Source organism: Purpureocillium takamizusanense, chromosome 2, assembly GCF_022605165.1.
Source record: "Purpureocillium takamizusanense chromosome 2, complete sequence".
Taxonomy (NCBI): Eukaryota; Fungi; Ascomycota; class Sordariomycetes; order Hypocreales; family Ophiocordycipitaceae; genus Purpureocillium; species Purpureocillium takamizusanense.
The window spans coordinates 5,614,123-5,635,779 of NC_063069.1; the positions used below are offsets into that span (position 1 = coordinate 5,614,123).

General features: G+C 60.0%; 7 protein-coding genes across 7 annotated transcripts; 1 reads left to right on the plus strand and 6 right to left on the minus strand.

The window, feature by feature from the left end:
- Nucleotides 1-1,737: 1,737 nt before the first annotated feature.
- On the minus strand, nt 1,738-2,136 carry JDV02_003509 (uncharacterized protein; the record flags this gene model as incomplete). Its single annotated transcript, XM_047984640.1, has 1 exon — nt 1,738-2,136. The coding sequence occupies one exon, from the start codon at nt 2,134-2,136 to the stop codon at nt 1,738-1,740; it is 399 nt and encodes a 132-aa protein (XP_047840614.1).
- A 4,185-nt stretch (nt 2,137-6,321) lies between these two features.
- JDV02_003510 (uncharacterized protein) lies at nt 6,322-7,072 on the plus strand. Its single transcript, XM_047984641.1, has one exon. It carries the CDS (start codon nt 6,395-6,397, stop codon nt 6,833-6,835), a length of 441 nt encoding a protein of 146 aa, XP_047840615.1. The 5' UTR covers nt 6,322-6,394; the 3' UTR covers nt 6,836-7,072.
- Nucleotides 7,073-7,330: 258 nt separating this feature from the next.
- Nucleotides 7,331-8,607, minus strand: JDV02_003511 (Branched-chain-amino-acid transaminase; the record flags this gene model as incomplete). Its single annotated transcript, XM_047984642.1, has 2 exons — nt 7,331-8,457; nt 8,538-8,607. 2 exons carry the CDS (start codon nt 8,605-8,607, stop codon nt 7,331-7,333), a joined length of 1,197 nt encoding a protein of 398 aa, XP_047840616.1.
- A 1,901-nt stretch (nt 8,608-10,508) lies between these two features.
- On the minus strand, nt 10,509-10,826 carry JDV02_003512 (uncharacterized protein; the record flags this gene model as incomplete). Its single annotated transcript, XM_047984643.1, has 1 exon — nt 10,509-10,826. One exon carries the CDS (start codon nt 10,824-10,826, stop codon nt 10,509-10,511), a length of 318 nt encoding a protein of 105 aa, XP_047840617.1.
- Nucleotides 10,827-10,895: 69 nt separating this feature from the next.
- On the minus strand, nt 10,896-13,789 carry TPS3 (Trehalose-6-P synthase/phosphatase complex subunit; the record flags this gene model as incomplete). The annotated part of the gene is made up of 3 exons (XM_047984644.1): nt 10,896-10,939; nt 11,015-13,683; nt 13,767-13,789. 3 exons carry the CDS (start codon nt 13,787-13,789, stop codon nt 10,896-10,898), a joined length of 2,736 nt encoding a protein of 911 aa, XP_047840618.1.
- A 4,548-nt stretch (nt 13,790-18,337) lies between these two features.
- RSA4 (ribosome assembly) lies at nt 18,338-20,023 on the minus strand (the record flags this gene model as incomplete). The annotated part of the gene is made up of 3 exons (XM_047984645.1): nt 18,338-18,590; nt 18,674-19,746; nt 19,802-20,023. The coding sequence occupies 3 exons, from the start codon at nt 20,021-20,023 to the stop codon at nt 18,338-18,340; spliced, it is 1,548 nt and encodes a 515-aa protein (XP_047840619.1).
- A 232-nt stretch (nt 20,024-20,255) lies between these two features.
- Nucleotides 20,256-21,466, minus strand: JDV02_003515 (uncharacterized protein; the record flags this gene model as incomplete). The annotated part of the gene is made up of 2 exons (XM_047984646.1): nt 20,256-21,004; nt 21,067-21,466. 2 exons carry the CDS (start codon nt 21,464-21,466, stop codon nt 20,256-20,258), a joined length of 1,149 nt encoding a protein of 382 aa, XP_047840620.1.
- Nucleotides 21,467-21,657: the final 191 nt, after the last annotated feature.

The window sequence follows — 21,657 nt, forward strand, 5'->3', positions numbered from 1 at the left end:
GGCCCCGGGAGCTCCAGGCGCTCCAGGCGCCCCAGGTTCCCCAGGCCCCAGGGGGCCAGAGGGCCAGCCGGGTCCTCGAGGCCTCCCAGGCCCCCCAGGCAACGCAGGCTCCCTAGGCCTCCAAGGCCCCCGAGGCCTCGACGGCCCCCGAGGCGTCCAAGGCCCACCTGGCCTCCAAAGCCCCCCAGGCCCACCTGGCCCAGAGGGGCCTCAAGGGCCACGGCCGAGGCCCGTGAGGGCCGGAGGGAGTCGGACTACCCGCGGCCGGGGGACTACCAGACGTCCCAGGGTCGACCAGCGGTCCCGTCGCCCTCAACGCACTGGATCCTTTACAACTTGAAGGGCTTGACCCATATCGCGCTCACCTTGAGCGGGAGTATTCTGTCCCAGTAAGCTTGTCGATATCACGGCTTAATTCACTTGGTTCGAATGTGGTGGGACATCAAAACTGCGACACGATGCGACGACATGCGCGACAAAAACGTTGGGATATTCGAACTCTTGTGTCGGAATAAGGGGTTCAAGTACATGTAATCTAGTCCAAGTTATCACCATAAATTGAATTGCCAAAATGGAGACTAGGGGCCGGCGGCTTCCCAGGGCGCCATCAAACACCCCATGCACCGGGATCGTCAGAGCGAGGCTTGCGTAACTTGCGAGCTGCTAAGCCGGTAAGGTATCACCAGGTCCCCTTTTCACCTCTCAATTCGGCAACCAGCAGCCAGCCGCGGCTTATTGACCGCAATGTCCAAGAGCTCAGGCATGCGAATGTCGGCACATATCGCCCGTGAGCCCCGAGTATCACGATGCACGTTAATTTCAGCAGGGAATGGAATTCAAGGAGGAGTCCGATACAGTCTCCAAACGGTTTAATGATACTGTTGTGCGATGCCTTCGCGCGACGCATTGAACGGCATGGCGATCAAGATCAAGGAAAACCCAACGTAACTGAGATACTTAACATAGCACCAACGCAGCGCTTTTGTGTTTGTTAGACGCCATCATGAAAGGCAGAGGTTAGCGGTAATACTCATAAGCATTTGAACAGCTTTTCAAGACTGATGATTACGAAGTAACAAAGTCGACATGCGGGCGATTACATCTGGCGGCTGATGTACCGTCTTCGGGGCATGTGCGGAACAGGCAGGCACCCTGAAGATCCAAGCGCACATCTCCAGGCTTGCTGGGGTACTTCGTACGACGTCGTCATAGACGATCGGATATCTCATATCAATGCCCAACGTGGCCAGATATGACCATGTTGTCTGGAAGATGGCGAGGCGCGCATTAACGAGCCATCGGATTATAGTCCCCCGTCAAGTGACGAAGCGCCCCGGGGTCCAAGATCCGTACTCACAACCGTTCGACTCGTTGTGCTTCTTGCCAGTAGAGTCATACTACCGTGCTACAGTCTGGTCAACTGTACCATCCGTCAAACACGACGAGTGGTCAGTACTCAAGGGACACATCGTTCACCCCCTAGCTCACTCGCTGCACCATACACAGGGCGGCTAGCATCGCGATTATAGCACGAACTCTTCATCCTTTGTCTGACGACAAAGGTATGTATTTACGACACAACTTCATCACTTGAGTGGCTTCCACTCACCCCGTCCAGAATATGAGCACCATCGCAAGCTCTTTAATTCACAACAACACGCCAAACGTCCAAGGTACATACACACGGCCTCAAGCCAGCCCCCCTCAAAACATCCTGCGCCGCGCAAAGACTACTCCCTACGCCTTCCCAGCCGTCTTCGGCTCCGCTCCCGCCGCGCCGCCGGACGTCTTTCGCGCATTCCGCGCCGCCAACCGCTCGCTCTTGCGCAGCTCGATGCACCTGACCGTGCAGTCCTTACACTTAGTCTCCGCCACGTAGTTGGTGGTGACGTCGAACTCGCCGTCGGGTGGGGACTTGGGGCACTCCCTCTGGCCCAGGACGGCGCCCTTGGCCATGACTTCCTGGCAGGGTTTGGCGACTGTGCGCGGCAGGAATGCCTGTTCCTGGGGACACCACGTCCTGCCGACCATGTGCACGATTCGCCCGCGCACGACCTTGGTGCCCATGTGCTTCATAACGCACGCCACGCCCTTGTCGCAGGGGCAGAAGAGGAGCTGCAGCTCGAAGTAACACATGGGGCTTGGGGGGGTTCTGCGAGGGGGTGAGAGCACGCGCGGGGATGATAACGATCGTACCTTTTTCGATGAGTGATAAGGAGAGGAAGTGTGGTGATGGCGCGGTGATGGCTGGACAACCGGAAGTGTGACCCGGAGGATGGTCGTGTTGGTGTGAGAATGAGCGATGGTGCAGAAGAGGCAGAGACAACATCGTGGGAGCTTCGGGTGGTCATTTATATCTGAAATGTCTTGTGCTGTTGATTCTCGATGTCCTGAATGTACGAATTCGTCATGAAGCTGTTCGGGAGAACGACCCGCGTCGCTCAACGGGAGCACAGCTACACGCCGGCACGGGCAACCATGTCTGAAAGAGACGCCGTCAAAGACGCATTGCTAGCTGTGGTGCGTTCAACCATACAACAGCTTACAATTGGTTCATCATTACTCGCGTCTGCGCGTTGTACGGATAAAGTGCGTGCCCTGTTATAGTCATGGACGGGTACCTGCCAGTGACAAAGACATGGCGAAGCAGACGCGGGCCTCGATTCTCTTTGAACATGCGCACAACTCCACATGTCCAATCCGCCAGACCAACGCCTTTGACCAATCTCTCACTGTAAGATAGAATCGCCTCTACCGTTCAATTCCTTTCGGCGGCGCCCCTCGGAGCGGGCCGCCCGGCCCCACAGCTCCGTCGCCGTCCGTCCGCCTCTCCCGGTCCGTCATCCGGAGCCGAAACCCTGGGGGCGCACGTCCGGAGCTGCAGCGACGTTGCGCCACATTGTCAGAGGACAAAGAACACCCACCAACGACACCCACTCTCAAGGACGAAAATCCACAGGGCTCTCCAAGCTCGCAGCGAATCTTGAATCGAACCAGGCACTCCCGTGATGACGAGCCATCCGATTGGACGCCATCCAGCGGACTGGAGGCGGCCGCGCGCACTTTGAAGCTGCCCTGGCCCGCAGACCCCCCTGGTCATCCCTAGTCATCTCTTTACCTAGTCGAAATAGGCTCTACCGGCGCGTCGCGGAGTTCATGCAGCTACGCATCTTGAAGCCTTAACGCCGGTTTCTTATTTTCCACGTCATTCTTGACTCTTGTATCCCCGCAGATTCAGACTCGGCGCGCGCTGCACCACCACTTGCAACCCAACCGACCCTTATTATTAGTATGGCTACTAACGTACTGAGCCATGGCCCAGTGCGCTCGCTCTCACAAGTATCAAGTCCGTCCTCGCGCCGCACGCACGCCTCGGCAACGAGAAGCACCACCAAGCTGCCCTGCCTGCCGCGGCGCGCAAACTGGTTCAAGAACGAACGGCTCGTCAGAGACCAGGGTGCTTTTCCCCGCCGTGGCATCGAAATGCACCTTACCCACGGGGGCCCACGCAAGGCAGGAAAACGGCATCGGCCGTGGTGGCCCGCCCCCGTCCACCATCCACCATCATCCTTCCACGCCAATGCTCCAGAAACCCCGGCCGGATAACAGGTACTACATAGTCCGAGCGACGTCGAACCGAAGCTTGCCACGCAGGGCGCTGCCAAGGTGCGGGTTAGAGCTAGTACGGAACAACAGGGCTGCTGCAGGCAAAGGCTTTGTAATAAGTAGCACTACTACCGCCACCACCACTGCTCTTGCCTTGTGTGTGTGTAGTCCGTCTACACGTAGCAGCTGCCGCATCGAGGCCCTGCCTCACCCCCCGGGAGATGCGGACGCGTTGGGCTTTGCGGGGCAAAGTAGGCAAGGAACAGCAAGGGGAGAGAACCTAGAGCTGGAGCCGTCCGGTCCGGCACATGAGAACGTGAGCGAGGCACTAACATCCCTCGGATAGACGCAAAAACGTCCTCCTTCGCCTCTTTCCAAGCAAGAAAGAATCGCGCGTGGTCGTGTCGCCCATCCCTCGCCGTCGTCTGGTGGTGGCGCCAACAGGTGCACCAGCCACCCCGCGTGTCAGACTTCGGGCGGCGCGGCCCCGGATCTCCGTTTTCCTGCTTTGCTTTGGGCCGCGGGTCCCCTCCCTCCCTCCTGAAGGCGTTCCTCCATTGTATTGTCTAACGTGCCGGATGTGACTGGCCCAGGTGCTTGGGCGATCCGGCTTATTAGATTTGTGTCGCAACAAAAAAATAAAAATAAAAACAAGGTCGAACGTCAAAACGACGTCTGCACAACGGCCGTCGTGAAGCATCAGATAGCTGGGCCACTCACTCAGCGGGGCTGATGGATGAGCTGCGGGGTGACGATTGTCGTGAAGCGAGTCAACAAGCGCTCCGTCATCATACGATGTAATACTAGGTCTAGTACACACAAGATGGCCGCTTCCCGCTCGGTTCCCCGGTCCCCAATGCAACGTCGAGCGCAGCGGGTGGGTTCGGAGACTTGCCCTGGTCGACAACGTCTGGTCCCTGCTGCTCGGTGTTTGTTCCCCCCATTCACATGCCTCGCACGCGATCGTGGCCCAGGAGATTCGGCTCATGCACAAGGGACAGCACCTCTCAAACCAACCACTCTATGAATGAATGTCAGCCCGCCGTAAGCGTCATCTCGAAGCACAAGGGCCTCGAAACAGCCTCCAAGGGTAAGGTAGTTATACATTTTCATCACGGCGCTTTCAACGTGCCTGCCCCTGCCCAGCAGCGCGCCGCCGAGCCGGCAAGGAGAAAAGCCAGCCACAAGGCATGACCAGATGAACAGAACAGAAAAGAAGCAGCGGCCTGGCTTCTCCAGCAAATGGGATTGATTCATGGTCAGAGTGAGGCTCCTCCTCCGTCGACGCCACCACAACGTCCGTGCCGCATTCCTTCTCCACATGGCACGGGCACATGAAAGAAGAACGAACCAGCCCACGGCACCGTAACAGCACGTTCGACTGCCGCGGCTCGTTTTCCTCCCCCCCTCCACCATGTGCTACTACTAACTTACTCCGTGCTAGTAATCACTGCTGCGGCTGCTGCTGATGATGCCAATGCTACCCCAGATCCCCCACACCACGCTAGCAGAAGGGCCCTGCCTGGCCTCATCACCATCGCTCGCTTGGCTGGGCTGGCGCCGTTATTGTTCTTTCCCCTACCCTGGCCTGGCGCGATCAGCGAATACACTGCCGCGTTGGTGTCCCATGTCCACTCGGCACCCCGTTTGGGGGGTGAGGCGCGATTGGACAATGTCGCTCGCCGGCTTTGCTTGCTTGCTTGCTTGACTGACATTTGGCCGTTCGGCTCACTCAGGCACCCGAGGAACCCCCCCTCCCACCTTTTCTTTCAGCTGTCCTGGCCGTCCTTCCGTTAGTGGGGGAGAGACGGGCAAAGAGTTGGTAGGGACAGAAAGGGGACCAGTCTCGGAGGAAACGGCGTTGCAGGTTCTTGGGTGCGCGTACCTTTTGGCCATGCAGGACGTGCAGCACGGCATTTGCGCTTCACATGTACATAATTGCGTCGCAGCGCACGCACGCACGGTACATGGTAGGCCCCAATTGCACACCGTCATACGTATGTACGTACCCAGCATGCGTGGACAATTGGCCCGCCCGCTCTCCGCACGGTGGAAAGCAAGGCGAACCAACCCCGGACAAGACCAGACGGAGGGATTACCCACGAGTCGAGTCGAGTCGAGTCGGCACATGGCCGCCAAGTCGCAGCGGGCCACCCGGATCGCATCGCTCTCACTCTCTCGCAACCACCCATCCTAGTAATCCCCCGGCCGTTCAGTTCTCCATCCATCCAGCCACTCACACACATGACATGGCGCCATGATCCCATCCCCCCCCCGGACGAGGGGCCCCAATCCGGCAAGGTCTCAAAGGTTCGGGATGCATCAACCCGCAGGCCTGCCCGCAGGGCGGTGGCCGAGCCGACCGCGGGGGTGGGCGAGGAGGGGGGGCCGGGCGGGTGGTAGTACGCACCAAGGAAGATGACGACGATCCATCATCCCCTTATTAGTGACTTGTTGTGGTCGACGTCTTCCCGCTGGGACTGACTGCTGGCTGGGGCCCGTAGGGACACACACGTCTGGTATATATAAAGCACGGCCCGACCGACGATCCCTCGCGAGGTCCTAGGCGAGTGAGTGCGTATATCTTTGTTCGCTCCATCCTCGTCCTCGCCTCGCCCACCCTTGTCGATCAGCATCGTCGGTCGGCTTCACTCACTCAACTCTTCTCAACTCACTCCACAGCAGCCCTCCTACACACACACACAAGATGCTCGTCTCCAACATCCTCCTCTCGGGCGTCGCCCTCGCCGCCACCGCCCTCGCCGACGGCAAGGCCATCGTCTCCGCCATGAACACCATCAAGGCCGACACCGTCGACCTCGGCAACCACGCCGCCGCCTTCAGGGGCGACATCCTCGGCGTCCTGCCCATCGCCATCGGCTCCCTCCACCTCCTCGACGACATCAAAAAGGGAACCAAGACGGCCTCGTCCTCCCAGCCCCTCACCACCCCCGAGGCCCTCGAGCTCGCCGGCGCCACCGGCGACCTCGCCAAGGAGGTCAACAAGACCCTCACCGCCATCATCGCCGCCAAACCAAAGTTCGACAAGCTCCTCGTCGTCAGCCCCATCATCCTCCTCAACCTCGAGCAGCAGCAAAAGGCCACAAAGGACTTTTCCGCCAAGGTCGTCGAAAAGGTCCCCAAGGAACTCCAGGCCATTGCTCAGGGCCTCATCAAGCCCATCGACGACGGCTTCACCCAGGCCATCGGCAAGTACAAGCTCTTCTAAAAGCGACCGAGCGACCGAGCCACCAGCGCGTGGCCCTCGGGCCCGATTCTGTGTGTATGACTTTTTTATATATGCTCGGTGCCCACGCGCGTGGCGGGCGGGGACCTGGTGTGTGTCATGTACATGGACGACGATGCCTGACACGGCGTGGGCGGCGGCTTTTATATGACTCGTAAAGCTGCCCTGCAAGCGAGCGAGCGAGCAAGACTTCCTGTACATATTTGTCCAGACGACAAACCAAAATATACGATACGTGGGGCGCGCCCAGCAGCGTCTGAATGACAAGAGGCTACACTTTCCACTGCTTTTCTCACCCATATCATCACAACAGTGCCGTATAAGCAGGCCGCTCGTCAACATCCTTCAACAGTTTTGGATATAGTTAAACCCCTCTCTCCAATCGCTTGGCCCCCCGATACGTTCTTTTAGCCTCACGCGAACGAGGCAACTAACAGACTTGGGCATCAGGTCAACCCAACCGGACCTCGGAAACATCTAGTCCAGCTGATCCACCGTCTGCTCCACGCCGTTGCCGTTCTTCTTCTCCGTGCCGGCGACCTTGCCGTCGGCCTCGGAGACCAGGAACCGCCAGCCGAACTCATCCTTGGTCTTGCCCAGCTGGATGGCCTTGAGCTGCGTGAGCAGCTTCACGCACGCGGGGCCGGCCTCCTCCTGTGCGTCCGGCATGTATGTAACCGTCTCAGACTCGGCATCGGCCGTCACGCGCGGGCCGGCGGGTAATGTGGCGGCGCCCTGGTGCTGCTTGCGGCGGGTGATGGAGCGGATGGGCACCAACGCGGCGGCGGTGCCGGCGGCGACGACCTCGGTGAAGGCGGGCAGCTCGCCGTACTTGATGGGGCGCTTCTCCGTCTTCCAGCCCCAGCTCCGGGCAATCTGCAGGACGCTGTCGCTGGTGACGCTGTCGATGACAGAGGTAGAGTCGGGGACGACGAGGGTGACGTCGCCTTGGCCCTTGTCAGCGATGCCGATGAAGCCGCTGGTGCTGAACTCGTCCACATCCTCGTGGCGGGCGCTGTCGAGATGCAAGGTGATGCCATAGCCGTCCTTGCCGGCCTTGTCGCTCCAGCGCAGGACGGGGGCGTAGTTGCCGCCGATCTTGGCATTGCCGGTGCCGTTGGGGGCAGCGCGGTCAAAGTCGTCGAGGATGAGGGCCTTGACGGGGTGGGAGCCGTGGTAGACGCCCGTGGGGATGACGAAGACGCAGAAGGTGTACTCTTCGGGGGCGGTCAGGCCGAGCTGGGCGCTGGAGCCGTAGAGCTGGGGGCGGACGTAGAGGGCAGCGCCCGTCTCGTGGGGGGGCACGAAGGTGGCATTGAGAGCGACGGCGGCGCGGCAGGCGTCGAGGAACATCTTCTCGGGGACGCGGGGCATGGAGGCGACGTCTGCCGAGTGCTGCATGCGGACAGCGTTGCGGTCGGGGCGGAAGATGGCGATGTCGCCGTCGCCGGGGCCGCGGAAGGCCTTGAGGCCCTCGTAGGCCTGCTGGCCGTAGTTGAGGGCGGGCGCCATGCCGTGGATGCGAATGTAGGGGTCGGCGACGAAGCGCAGGGGCGTCCACTCGCCCGTGGCCTTGGAGTAGGTCGACTCGATGTGGCCGTTGACTGTTGGGGAAGAGGGATCAGTTAGCGGTGCTGCTGCCGTTGTTTCCCGCGGTGGAGGCGGCAAGAGACGGCCAACGCACCTTCGCGAACGCGGAAGCCGACATTCGACCAGTCAATGGTGTTGACGGGAGGCGGAGGGAAGGCAGCCATGGCGAACGAGTGTGTGTGTCGCGGTGTGGTGGTGGTGGTGGTGGTGATGATGAAGATGGTGAAGCCGACGACGATGGTGGTGTTGCACCAACGGCGGGATGCGACGGCGGGTAGGAGGAGCTTGGATCCGCACGTGTCCAATCGACGTAGTAGCCGCTCGTGTAAGGTGCGAGAACAGTCGCAAGCAACAAGGTCAACTGTTCAACCCCTGGGGAAATGGAATTGGCGTAAAGAGGTGGACTGGATGATGGCGAGTGACGACGGCTGGGAAGCAGAGAAAGAAAGAAGAATCAAGTTGCGCCCCCCGCCACGCACGCACGCACGCACGCCGCCAAAACTGGACCCTGACCCTGATGAAGCGGAACGGACTGGGCTGGAGTGGACTGTGTGACTCGTACCGTCTGAACGCGTGGGTTTGGGTGGGTGGATGGATGGATGCCCGAGGGGTCCAACAGGCGGCGCTGGCACAACCGGCCCCCCGATGTCGGGCTGCGGGGTCGTTTGATTCCATTCCACGGGTACCGAGTACTAACGTAGGCGGGCACCTCAGGCGGGAGCCCGCTGCTGTTGGCTGCCTGGGGCGCCGCATCCGGTGGTGCCGGAAGGTTCCCACAGCTGTTCCATGCCGCTGAAACCAACCCAGAGCCCTGCTTGGGGGCGCCGGTGCTGACCTCTCTGGCCCAAGTTCGAACCGGTCCTTGAAGCGGTCCGCTGCTCGGCTTCCGTTTTCCTCCATCCAAGGCGACCTCACCACCACATCCAATTCTTCCGACTATTTTAATTCCCTGGGCGGGTCCGGTGCACTCGACAAGCGCTGACGGCCCTATCTATACCCATCGAGGGGGTCGATTTCTACGCAATGTTCTTTCGGGCCACCCCAGAAGAGGAGCCGACACTCACCCTCACATCTACCATACCCTACTGTATGCATACTGTACTTCGTAGCTCCCAACACCAACAAGGGATCACCGGGCACACATCACCACCAGCGATGGTCAACTACAGACTCCGTACCTCTCTCTACACATGCACGTTCGACACAGCAACCACACAAGTCCCCTGTTCCTCCCTCCCTCCCCTCCCTCCCCTCCCACTCCACCACATACCTCCTACAGCCAACATCCAACATCCCACATCCAAGACCTTGTATCGACTGTTTCTCGCCTTTTTGGCGCGCCTCATCCAGGCATTGCATTACCTCGGCACTCGCGCTTTGCTCGCTTGCTGCCGCCATCACTCGACAGCCGGAAACCGCCCGTCCCTGGCCGCACTCCCCACGTCTACCTATTATGGAGGCCCTCTCACCGACACACGGCCCCCAAAACTCTGCACGTAAATAGATTGAGACTTCGTCCTCGTCGTCGTCCTCGTCGCGTTGTACCGCACTCCGTGCATTGTACACCCTTTCTTTGCGCAAACGAACGAATGTAGAGAGAATTTTCCACCCGTGCACAGCATCAAGCTGACGTCCGTTGCCCCAAAAACGAACCACCTCCGTGTCGGCCGGTCACTCATCACTCCACGCCCCCCTCACAGTCTCCATCCGACGCCTCGCCTCACTTCGTCGTCAAAATCTGACAGACCCTCTCCGCTTCGTCGCCACCACCGGCGCCGGGCTCGAATTGTCGGTTTTATCACCGCACTCGTTGTCATCGGCCACGTGTGATGTGGTGCTGCCTGTCTCGTCACTGCCACGCAGATCCTCCATCTACCATCACTAGACAACTCATCTTCAAGCATGACACGCATTCACAAGCCAGTCTATACAATGACGCTTTTGCAGCGACGCTCATCCGTTTCGTTTACTCCATGCCACCCTCCCTACTCCATAGCTACATCGCCCCTGTACATTTCACGTCACACACCGCCGCCCTACGTCTTTCGCCGCTTCCTCCTGCTCATTAGACCTTGGCCAGTGCATCTCCTTCACCGCCACGGCCACCGCAGTCCTTGTTCATAGTGCAAAACGAGTGTACAGCGAGACGAGGCACTTGCGAATCGTTGCCCAAGGAAATCGAGTCCCGCCAAAAGCCATGGCGGGCTGCGTTTCCCAAACGCTCGATGCCAACGCGCGCCACATGCCGCGAGGCTGCCGCTGAGGCTTTCTTTCTTGTTTCGCGTCGCCACGCAGCTCGTGTCTTGTGCCCGGGCTGCTTTTCAAGTTGTGTCCAGTAAAACTCCCTGTCCGCCCATATTTCCTTGTGTATCATACCCTTCATGCCAAACCCCAGACGCCTTGCAAGAATAATAGCCAGTGAAATCCACGTCAGCACCACCCCACCGCCCTCCTATTCCGAGATGGACGCCAACCGCTGCAAACAGTTGAGGACACCTAGGTGAGCAGTCCATGTTAGCCACAGCCTCACCCTGCTTGCCATACACTGGCGGGGACGTGGATACAACTCACCGCTGACACCCTGCGTCAAGGTCGTCTCCGCCTCGGTATTGCGCTTCCCGATGCTCACCGTCGATACATTGGCAACCGCGCCGCACCGCTGCAGCTTATTGGCCCACTTGAACACCTTTTCGTCCTCGCGGCCATCGCCCACCACCATCAAAAAGTCGACGGCGCTGGTGTCAGAGCCCGAGCCGTGCTTGGCCTTGAGGTGCTCAAAGACCCTCTGCGCAGCCGTTCCCTTATTGTAGTCGGTGGACTCGACAATGACAGACTTGTCCATGGTCAGCGCGTGCACATGCTGAGACTCGCACGCGTCGTTGACGTGGCTGGCGCATGCTGCCGCCTGCCAACCCGCGTTGCTCGGGTCCTCGGCCGCGTCGTAGTGGAAGATGAGACTGCAGTGCCGCTCCTCGATCTCGGTACCCGGGGTGCGCTCCAAAAAGTACGTCATCAGAGGCTTGACCGAGGCCTTCCATTCCTCAATGTGCTTGCTGTCTGTCATCTCAATCCACTGTTCGGAGCCACAGTCGCGGATGAAGCACCCATTCTCGGCAATGAGGCCTAGGTTGGGCACCATGCGGAACACACCGGCAAGCTCCTCGGGCCTGCGACCAGACATGACGTAGACGATGTTTCGGTCGTCCAGGAGCAGGTCGTTGAGCACGTCGAGCGTTCGTTGCGGGCTGACTGGGATGATCTGATTGACCGGGCCCCAGCTCACCAGCGTGCCTTCGTAGTCGAGCAGGAACAACCGGCGGTCAGACTTTTCGTACTGAGCCGCGAGCCGGTGCATCGACAGGCGAGGCACTGAGGTCTGATCTCGCTTGTGCTGCGCCTCGTACGCCTCGTCCAGGCGGCGCAGGAGCTCACCAAACCAGTGGGAGCCAGTGTGGCTCGCAACCGCCTCGTACAAGCCCTTCCAGCGGCGCGTCTTTTCTTCTTCTCCCATCTCGAGAGCCTCTTTGATGGCGAGGGCGCATTGTCGGTAGCTCCACGGGTTGACGGACAGCTCGTTTCCGTTGAAGAGGGACGAGGTACCCGTGAACTCGGACAGGATAAGGGAGCCATGCTTCTGATGCGGATAGATCTTACCATCCTGGCAAAAGATGTATTCGTGCGACGTGAGATTCATGCCCTCGCGCTGACTGGTGATCATCAGGGCGTCGGCGATGGTGAGAAGCGCCAGGTACTGTGGGTAGTCAATATCCTGCTTGAGATAGACCACGGGCTGATACGCCAAGTTGGCCCACGACGAGTTGACGCGCGTCACAATGTCCGAGACAGTCGCGTCCAGGTCCGTTCTCTCACTGGATGACAGCGCAACCTGGATGAGGACGGTGTTTTCGCGCCATTCGGGATTTGCGTTCAGGAACAACTCGTACGAGAGCAGCTTTTGGCGCACACCGCGGACGTGGTCCAGCTTGTCCCGCGCGACAATGAGTCTCTTGTCCTTGTACCGCTCCTGCAGCGTCTGAAGCCATTCCATAACCTCAGCCTCGCCGCGGTGCTTGTCAAGACTGACGGGGTCGATACCGATGGGGAGGTTCATGACGTCCACGAAGCGGTCCTCAAGCTGGATGCCCTCAGGCGTGGCCTCGACGGTCAAAATGCGGCTGCACGTCTGCAGGAAGTGACGTGTGTACTCGTGGATCTGGAAGCCGATGAGATTGGCGCCCAGCATTCCCTCGAGCAACTCCCTCCTGACTGCGAGACAGCGAAAGACCTCAGATGAAGGAAAGGCGACGTGCAGAAAGAAGCCAATCTTGGCCTCGGGCAGCTTTTCGCGCACCATGCGAGGGACAAGCAGAAGGTGGTAGTCGTGGATCCAGATGACGTCGTCGCGCTTCCAGTTGGCAATGATCTTGTCGGCAAAGCGGCGGTTTACGTTGACGTAAAATTTCCACGAGTGGTCCTCGTAGGCCTTGCTCTTGGGATTGTCGGGGATTTGATAATGGAAGACGGGCCACAGAATCTGCTTGCAAAAGTGCGTGTAGTGACCGTCAAAGTCCTTGTCGGAGCAGAACACGGTTAGCATGTCGTGCTCAGTGGCCAAGGTGTCCTCGATGTCTTGCTTCTGCTGGGTGCCCTCGAGGGCGTCGGTGGGCATGCCGAGTGTGCCAACCCAGGTGTAGTCGCTCAGGGCGTCATCGCGGGCCGCGGCCTCGGCGGCGTTCCGAAGACCACCATTGCCCTGATCGGCGTCGACGACGGTCCACGAGGCTGAGGCGAAGACCCTATCGGCGCTGTCGCTCCGCATCAGCGGCCTGGGCTGAACGACGCCCCGGCGGCCAAGCTCGCGGGCTTTTTGCAGCGTATGATTGTGCTCAAAGAGGTCGGCACGCGGTGGCGAGTTGGCGCGGGAGCGCGGCTGGTTCACGCGGGAGCCCCAATTCCTATTTGTCGGGTCACTCGAGGAGCCCAGGTCGTGGGGAAATTGGATGCGGAAGCCATCCTCGTTGGCAAAGGGGTCGGGAGACTCGTCGTTGTCAGGTGTGTGCGGCGGCGTGAGGTCGGCCTGGGGCGCGAAGAGGCTGGGCTGCGTCTCGGCGGCCGGCGTTTCCGCCGTCCTGTTGTTTCGAGTCGGCGGCGGGATCGTCCTGGCACGAGAGCGTCCAATCTCGCTCCTGCGGCGTGGGGGCGTGCCAGGCAGGTTGAACTGGATCGTCTTGGGGAGGAAGCTGTCGCGAGAAACAGACTTTTTGTCAGCCACGAAGTGCCAATCGTTGCGCGTCAAGCATTGACCGGGGGGCAGAACACGTACAGGGAGCAGACGAAGACGGTCATGTTGAGCTGCAAGGGCTCACGCCGCGGGGGAAGCTGACGCTCAGGACGGGGAGGGTTTGAGCAAGACCGGAGAGCAATAAAGGTGCTCTCCTCGTGTGGTGGTGCTGGAATCGTCAAGGTAGCTCCTCTTTATCCGGCGCATGTGGAGCAATTGATGACGCAGTTGGGCCGTGTGAGCCCGAGTGAGCGGCCAGAGGGTGAGGGATGCTATTATTACGTCTCAAGTGGAGATATGGCCAGCGAGAGAGTTGGCAGGATGGCGGGAAGGGAGTTGAAGGGAGTGGTTTGTGCTTGATGAAGAGGGCTGTGTTCTGATTTTTTTGGTCCTGCGCGGGCGCAAGGTGAGGTGGTCAGGTAGTTCGGCCGTGTGCCTGCCGGGCTGCGAATGTCGCAGATGCAGAGCCCGCCTTTTTTGGGGGGGTTCGGATGCAGTTGGGGGAGCAGCATGGCCGCTTTAAGATTTGGAGGCGTGGCGGGTGCCAGCGACGGCGCAGTGGGAGCTGGAGCGCATGAGGTGGGTGGATTGTCGGTGGCCACGGCGGCGGTACTTGGATGTAGTACCCGCCCAAGATCAGCGTGTGGGCTCACGGTCGCCCACGGCTTCACAGCTGTCACATACCTACAGGTACTTGTCATACGCAGGTGAAGATGGAGGGAATTATTTACCTGTATCCAATGCTAATCAAGGCGAGTCCGGACGTGAAAGGACCAGGGCACCTACAGTACCTACCAGGTACGGGCAGTGTCCCGTGATGCCTTGTACTAACGTGGAAGCCTTTTGATCACTGCTTCACGAATACCAAGGTATGAGTCGCTACCTAAGTTACTACAGCAGCAAGCAGGGAAGGAGAGACTGGTCTGCAATTGCCCTTTTGGCTCGGATGGGGAGGAACAGCCAGACAGGCTCCTGCCCCTGCTGCCGTCGCGCCTGCCAGTCCAGAAAACTCAATCTGTAGTGGCTGACTCTCTTCTCTCTACCTGGGCTGCCACTTCGAAAAGGCGCCTTGATTGGGGCGGCCGAGACGAGCAGGTTCCTTGGTTCCCTCCGCTGCTCGTCGCGCTTGCTTCAGGCGGCCGAACCGGAAGCTGGCATTGAACTGGGATCCATCATCATCAGAGGGATCCGACCCCTTGACGTAATTCCTCGCCAAGAAGACAAACCTCTGCCCACCCCGCCGCCGCCAGATCGAACGCGATCGAACAATGCTCCCACGCACGAGCACCCGGCCAGGATGCCAGGGCGGGAGAAGGGGGGCCGCCGGCCCCCTCTGGAGGCTCTGGTCCGCCGACGAGGCCAGGGCGGCGAGCAGGCTGTGACTTGTGAGGTGGTGTCCTGGCTTTGGCTTTGTGTTGACGATCCGGCCCGACCGGTGCGGTGCCGCCAAACGGCCAATCCTTTGTCGCTGTCGATGGCGACGGCGGAACACACGCCGATCCGAGCCGACCATGGATGGGCATGGACGCGCAGCATTGATGATGATGGATGGATGGATGGGACGGGCGGGGGCTGCAGTCCAGAGTCTCGGCCCACGCTGGGCACAGCGAATCTTCTCGACGCGGCCAGAGAATAGCATCTGCTCCGTATTGCGGCCTCGTTCGATTCGACGCGCCAGCTCTAGGCCAAGCTCCGACCTAGCTCCACGCCATGGAACCACGCTCATCGGCGGCGGCTGCCCGCGGCGCGGATGCCACTCGACACCCATCGAGACTTCGATCCGTGGCCCTTGCATTGCCACCAACGGACGTAAGTGCTAGGTACTCATGCAGTCGAGCGGTTTCATGCTTCGGCCGTCGCGGCTTGATTCAGCATTGTCCGTGCTTTTGCTTGTCTCAGGGGCCCGGCCTCGTCGAGCTCAGACGCATCACTCATCTCTCCTCACAGGAGCCACGTCTGCGACGGCGGACCGACGCGGCAATTGCGCGACCGCCCTCGCCCGGCTGTGGCTGCCCATCATGGATACCCGCCATGCCGCTGCCCTGCCCTCCCCCAGACGGGCGGGCCTGCGGGTGTGCGGGCCACTACGCCGGCAACGACCAAGACCGTGCTGATTCGCATCCCCAGACTTTGCGCATATGATGCTATGCCAGGTATGCCAGGTCCTTAGTATTCTGCACGACCGTGGAGCCTGCCCACCGTCCGGTGCCGTTACTCCGTCTTCGAGGTGGTTGTTCGATCGCCCTGTCTTGCCATCCCGCGACCTCAATCAGGGCCCGTTGAGCTTGTTGCCTCCCTGCACGCACCTGCATTCTCGGTATAGCAGCCTCCCTACCATACGTGACGTTCCACGCTCACAAACACTCACCTCGTCCGTCAAGCCGATGCCTTTTCTGGGTGACTGAGGCGACGCCCAAGCCAAATCGCCAACCCACGCGGAGATGTTCGAGGAGCCAATCGTCTCCATCTTCGACCCATTTATTCAGCCTGTAGCCTAATAATGCTTCGTGCACGCTGCCCCAGAGCCTATCCCCATGTGGCGCATGCGACAGCTCTCGTTCGAGGATGCGACTGACGACGTAACGCAGGCATCCCGGCACAGACCACGTTGTTTTTGCATCCGCGCAGGGCGCTGCGCCTCATCAGCGCCCGGCATGCATGGATGCGGTGGTGGTCATCTCGGTCGTGACCCAGCGCGGGCCGGGCCTGCCTGCAGCTCACAGCAGCTGCTGGTGACGTTGATGCCGCTGCTTCCAGTTTGCGGCCCCAATCCGAGCTTGTGTGGTCTCCTGCAGATCCGGGCCCAGTCTAGAATCGGTAGCAATACACCCACCCGCCTGCCTACCACGCAATGCTGCGCAGTACTGTTCTGTACGTGCGAAGGTGTGCGAGGATGCCTATACGGGGCGGGAAACGCGCAAGCCGCCTCGTCGTCCGTGATGATGTTGGGCCATCGCCACCACCAAAAGCAAGCTGTCGATTGTGGTCAGAAGTGGCACCAAACTCTCGAGGACCGGGAGGGAGGCCCCGCCGACACCCGGCCCTCCGAATGGGGACGGTGACAATAGCAAACACCCACCGCGAGCCTTCAGCATCGTTCGACCCGGCCTGTCATCGTCGCGATGTCCCTATCAAGGTTTCCGGTCACCCACCTTTCTCCGCGCGCTAGCCCCGAACTGCTCGTCAGCCTGACGCCTCTCCACGCCTGTCAAACGCGTCTCGGCCGTGGGGTTTCACAGACCCGTCTTAACGAGAGCCTCTCGCCGCCAGCCAACGCCATTTTGTCAGTCTGGCACCGAACCACCGTTACGGGCGGCAGGGCAGGCAGGCAACCATCATCGGCAAAACAGCTGACATCGGGGTCGCTCAACGTCGTGTCCTTGTCACCCCCCGCCTCGATTTACTGACCTGACCCTGAAGTCAAAAGTGTCCCGCCACCAAAACGGCGGCGGGCTCCGTTACTTGGACGGAGCGACGTTCTGGGCGTCCCAGCTTACGGTTGTGCTAAAACAAAGGACAAAGCCATGTGGGGGGAAAGTCACTCTGAACAGGAATGCGCCTGATCTCTAGGTTTGGCCATGCCGTTGAGCTGAACTGCCCAACGAGGCTTGTTTCGATACCTTCAATGGCTATTAACAACTACCCTAGACTGGCAATGTGCTCATGATGCCACGCCTGCTGCGACTTTACAGTGTATACAGCAGAGGTGTCGACGTTGCAGCCTCTGTAAACTATGAATCGTTCCACCTCTTCCCAGTACGTAGGCATCGACCGTGCGAAGGGAACGTGTCATTTGTGACCAAATCCGGCCTGGATGTTTCCCACTGGCGGTTAATAATAAAGCAAGTAGGATTCCACGCCCGCAGTGGCCTGTCACTCCGGAGCACACCAAGGTCTAATCACAATCACAGACGCAATGAGCGGGACGACCTACTCCGTCAGCTGTCCGGTCGGGAGGATCGGTAGACATCTAGGAAACTCCCTGCACGGGGGTTAAACGGTTGGGCGCCATCAGCAGATCCTAACCTAGTGTTGGCTTTGTGGACAGACAAGCGGCGGGACGCTACGCGCCTCCAAATCGGGACAGCAGCGACGAACCTCGCCCCCGCCCCCGCATAGCTGCCCAGGAGGACAACCTCCGTCCAGATGCTTCGGACGGTGCAGTATCCGGGTCCAAGACGGCCTGGCTTTCTGCACTGCGCCGGCGGCCGGGACTGGGCGCCACTCGGCCAAGATGGCCCAGCCCAGCCCAGCCCAGCCAACAAGCGCTTTTGCACTGCTGGGGCAAAAAGCTTCATAGCTGCAGGAGGATAGAGAAGAGGAGGGTAGGGCAGCACCCCCTCCTCTAGAGTTGCCTCGCTGGGCAGCTCCTCCGTCAAAAGTTCGCCTCTCCAGAAACCGTGATCCGAATCGCCGGGTCTGGGTCTGCCACGACGCGACCCAACCCTCGCAACATTTCTCTGCACGTCACCCATTTCGGTCCAATTCTTTTCGTTGGACCGCGCAGTCCTGGCCACATGTGTTGGGAGGTATTGTAGCTTGCTGTCCTCATCCGTGCGAGATGAGTCCGGCCTTCTTCTCCATGCATTCATGTAGGCATCGCTTCGTGCTCTCTAATTCTGCCACAACCGCACGGCCTTGTCCTTGCCCCCGCTGGCTACCCGCTTGCCGTCTGGAGCCCAGTCCACAGCGTACACCTCGTCGGCGTGTCCCGGCAGATCCATGGCCAGCTTGTGCGACGCCATCGACCACACCTTGAGCGTCGTGTCCTTGGACGCTGTCACGAGCAGCCGCGAGTCTGCAGAGAAGGAGCACTGATACACCGTCGCCACATGGCCGCGCAGCGTATTGATGAACTTGCCGTCCCTGCAACACAGCGTTAGCCATCTACCGTTTGCTTGGCGATACAGACAGACACAGTCGTGGGGGAACCTAGCATCCAGACATACCTTGCGCTCCAAATCTTGGTGTGGTTGTCCCAGCCGGCACTTGCGATGAGGGTGTTGTCGGGTGAAAAGGTGACATGGTTGATCTGCTTCTGGTGCCCGACCATGCGGGCGACGGGCTTGGTCTCCTGAGACGGATCCCACAGGTACATGGTGAAGTCGTCGCTGGCCGATACTAGGCGCTCCGAGATCTTTCCCTGTACGCGCGCCGCCTTCTCGAACCGCTCCTTGGCCTTGGCGCGTTTTGCCTCGCCCGTACTGGGCGTCGCTGTGTGATCGAAGAAGGACGTCCGCAGGGCAAAGTCGGTCGACAGCGCCAGGTGGTTGATCCAGTGCGCATGTGCCGAGAGTGTGTGCACGAGCGTGCCCTTTTCCGCGTTCCACACCCTCACAGCCTTGTCGTGGCTGCCCGTGTAGATCAGGCCCGTACCTCCCCACCGCACGCAGCTGACAGAACTCTTGTGTCCAGAAAGAACGTGCTCCGTCCGACCCGTGTTGACGACCCAGACGCGCACCGTCCCGTCCTTGCTTGCGCTGGCGAGCCGTGGTGTCCCGTCCTTCCACAGATGATACGGCTCCCAGGCCATGTTTGTAATCCACTTTGCGTGCCCGGTCAAGGGACCCGAGCCCATGGGCTTGCCCGTCTGCGGATCCCATAGCCGTACCGACTTATCCATGCTACCAGTAGCCAGCCGAGCGCCATCCGGTGACCACGCGACGCATAGCACCCAGTGCGTATGACCGGAGAGCGTGTACTTGGGCGTACCGGTCTCCGTGTCCCATATCCTCGCCGTCTTGTCTCCAGACCCTGTTGCCAAGCGCGAGCTTGTCGCTGGGCTGAACTGTGCCGCCAGGATTGCCTCGCCATGGCCCGGTATCCGGTGCGACATACGCGTGACGGCCTGGACTTTGAAGACGGATTGCGGCTCTGCCGTGAGAGTGACGGTCGTCTCAAACGGATTCTCGATGCCATGGCTGCGTAAAAGTTGAAGGAGGTCGGTCGGGTATTGGTCCACAATGATGTCGGTGTCGGGAATGTGAATGCGAAATCGGTAGGGGAGGAAATCCTCCTGTTCCTGCGTTTCAACCGGTCAGCACCGTCACCTCCTTAAGGCACATTCCGGTTCATACTCTTGCCAGCATGGTATTTAGCAGCAGCGACAGATTCTTCTCGGAGGCGTCCGCCAGTGGAACCTCAATCACATCGCACACCTGCTTGCCGTCGCCATCGAGGAATCGAGCCTTGAACGACCCCGCAGGGCCACTGGCAGCGGTGACATCCTGCTGGATTTGTGTTCTCTCAAGATCTTCCCGCCTTTGCCGTTTGGACGGCGGCGGAACAATTGTCGCCATGGTAGAGCTGACTGGTATGCGTACGCTGATGCTGGTGACGGTGCGCGAGTCTCACGCTGCCGAGTCCAAGGCGGGGACACTTTTTTTTGGTGGTCTGGCAAAAAACCCAGAAAATTTGGGCGGTGAGCGCGAGGCTCTTGGGCACTAACGCCATCAGGCAAGACGGCTGCGACGCGCTTGTTAAGCGCCGCAGTGGATCCACTAACTCTCAGAGCTCTCTGCAGCGCCAACCTTACGAGCTCGACTCGATGGATGGTGTCGCCTGAGCCGAATGCTGCGGCGTTTGCTGAGGACCGGATGCGCTTGACTGGCCGCCCTGCTGCGCCGTGTGCTGCGCGCGTTGTCCAGCCATGCCGCCTCGCTGCCGGCCACCCCGTATCCGTTTTGGAGGGCCCGGGTAGATCCTATACCGCACATTCAGGGGATATGGCACGGGCGTTACGGCTGTTGCAGCCTCGTTGTTGACCGTGGGTGGCATGGGTTCGAACTGCGGTTGGGGTGGTGCTGGCGCTGGCGCTATCGGGGCATATTGATCGGGATTGCTCTGGGCCTGCTGCTGCGCGCCGGACCGTCGCTGCAGCGTTCGAGCTTGGCGGCTGTTGGCGCTGTGGAACATGAGCTGGGTCCTGGTGGGCGGCAGGTTCTGCTGGCGACTTGTTCGCTGTTCGTTTTGTGACGCGATTCTTCTCCTACTTTCCTCGTCCTCCGCCTCGCTTCTTCGCCTGTTCTCCTCGATTTCCTGGTGACGCCTGTCCTGAGCCTCTTGTCGCTTTTGCCGCTGCAAGTCTTCGTTCTGCAGGGCGTAAATGGCAGCGATTCGTAGTTGCAGCTGCGCGAGCATCCCTATCCGGTCTGGCTGTGACATCTTTCGATAGTCGTTCTTGAACTTGTGGAACGTGTCGCCGCTCAGACGGAGGAGAGAGTCGGACACGCCGGCGACCTGGAAGGCCGCCGCAGTCTCGGGATCGGGTTGGGGTCCCTCTGTTGCAACAGTTAGCTCATTTTCTTGTTTCGGGGTGACTCGCGACTGAAAGGCCGCTTACCTGGCATGTCTCCTTCGGCATCATTGTCCTCGGCCTCGCTGCCCTGTGACGGGGTCGGCGGCTCCGGTGTTCCAGGCTCATGGTTGTGTTGATCGCAGATGATGGTCAAAACCCAGCCGCCAACGGTTTTGCGGTCGACAGCCTTGGCCTTCCACGGGCAATCGGTCTTCTTGGTCGAGGTCTTGTGCTTTGTCGCGATGGACTTGTACGGCTGACCACCTCGGTCGCAGCACAGATCGACGCGCATAACAGGTTCGCCGGGCCGGTTCCGATGTGAACGGAGCTTGACAATCTTGTAGCCCTCTTTCTGTGTGCGGTCAGTCAAGTCGCTAAGCACGTCGTCAAGCGAGGCGTAGACGTTGCCATTGGGGACCGTGGCGGCCGCCAAGATGCCGAACATGATTGTGCGAGGCAACAGGGCAAGCGCAACGGCGCCAGAGTCTTCGTCTTCGTATATGCTCGACGAGGGGCGTGCTCAACACGCTGTCTCCCCGGACATGCAGGTGCCGGCGTGGGAGTGAAGGCGATGTGTGCAGATTTACGTCGCAGCCTGTGCGAGCTGCCGCGAACAAAGTGGAGCGGTGAGCTCCA

What these genes read in the sequence shown, in the direction of transcription:
- JDV02_003510 (XM_047984641.1), top strand. Translation starts at nt 6,395, where the DNA reads ATGAACACCATCAAGGCCGACACCGTCGACCTCGGCAACCACGCCGCC.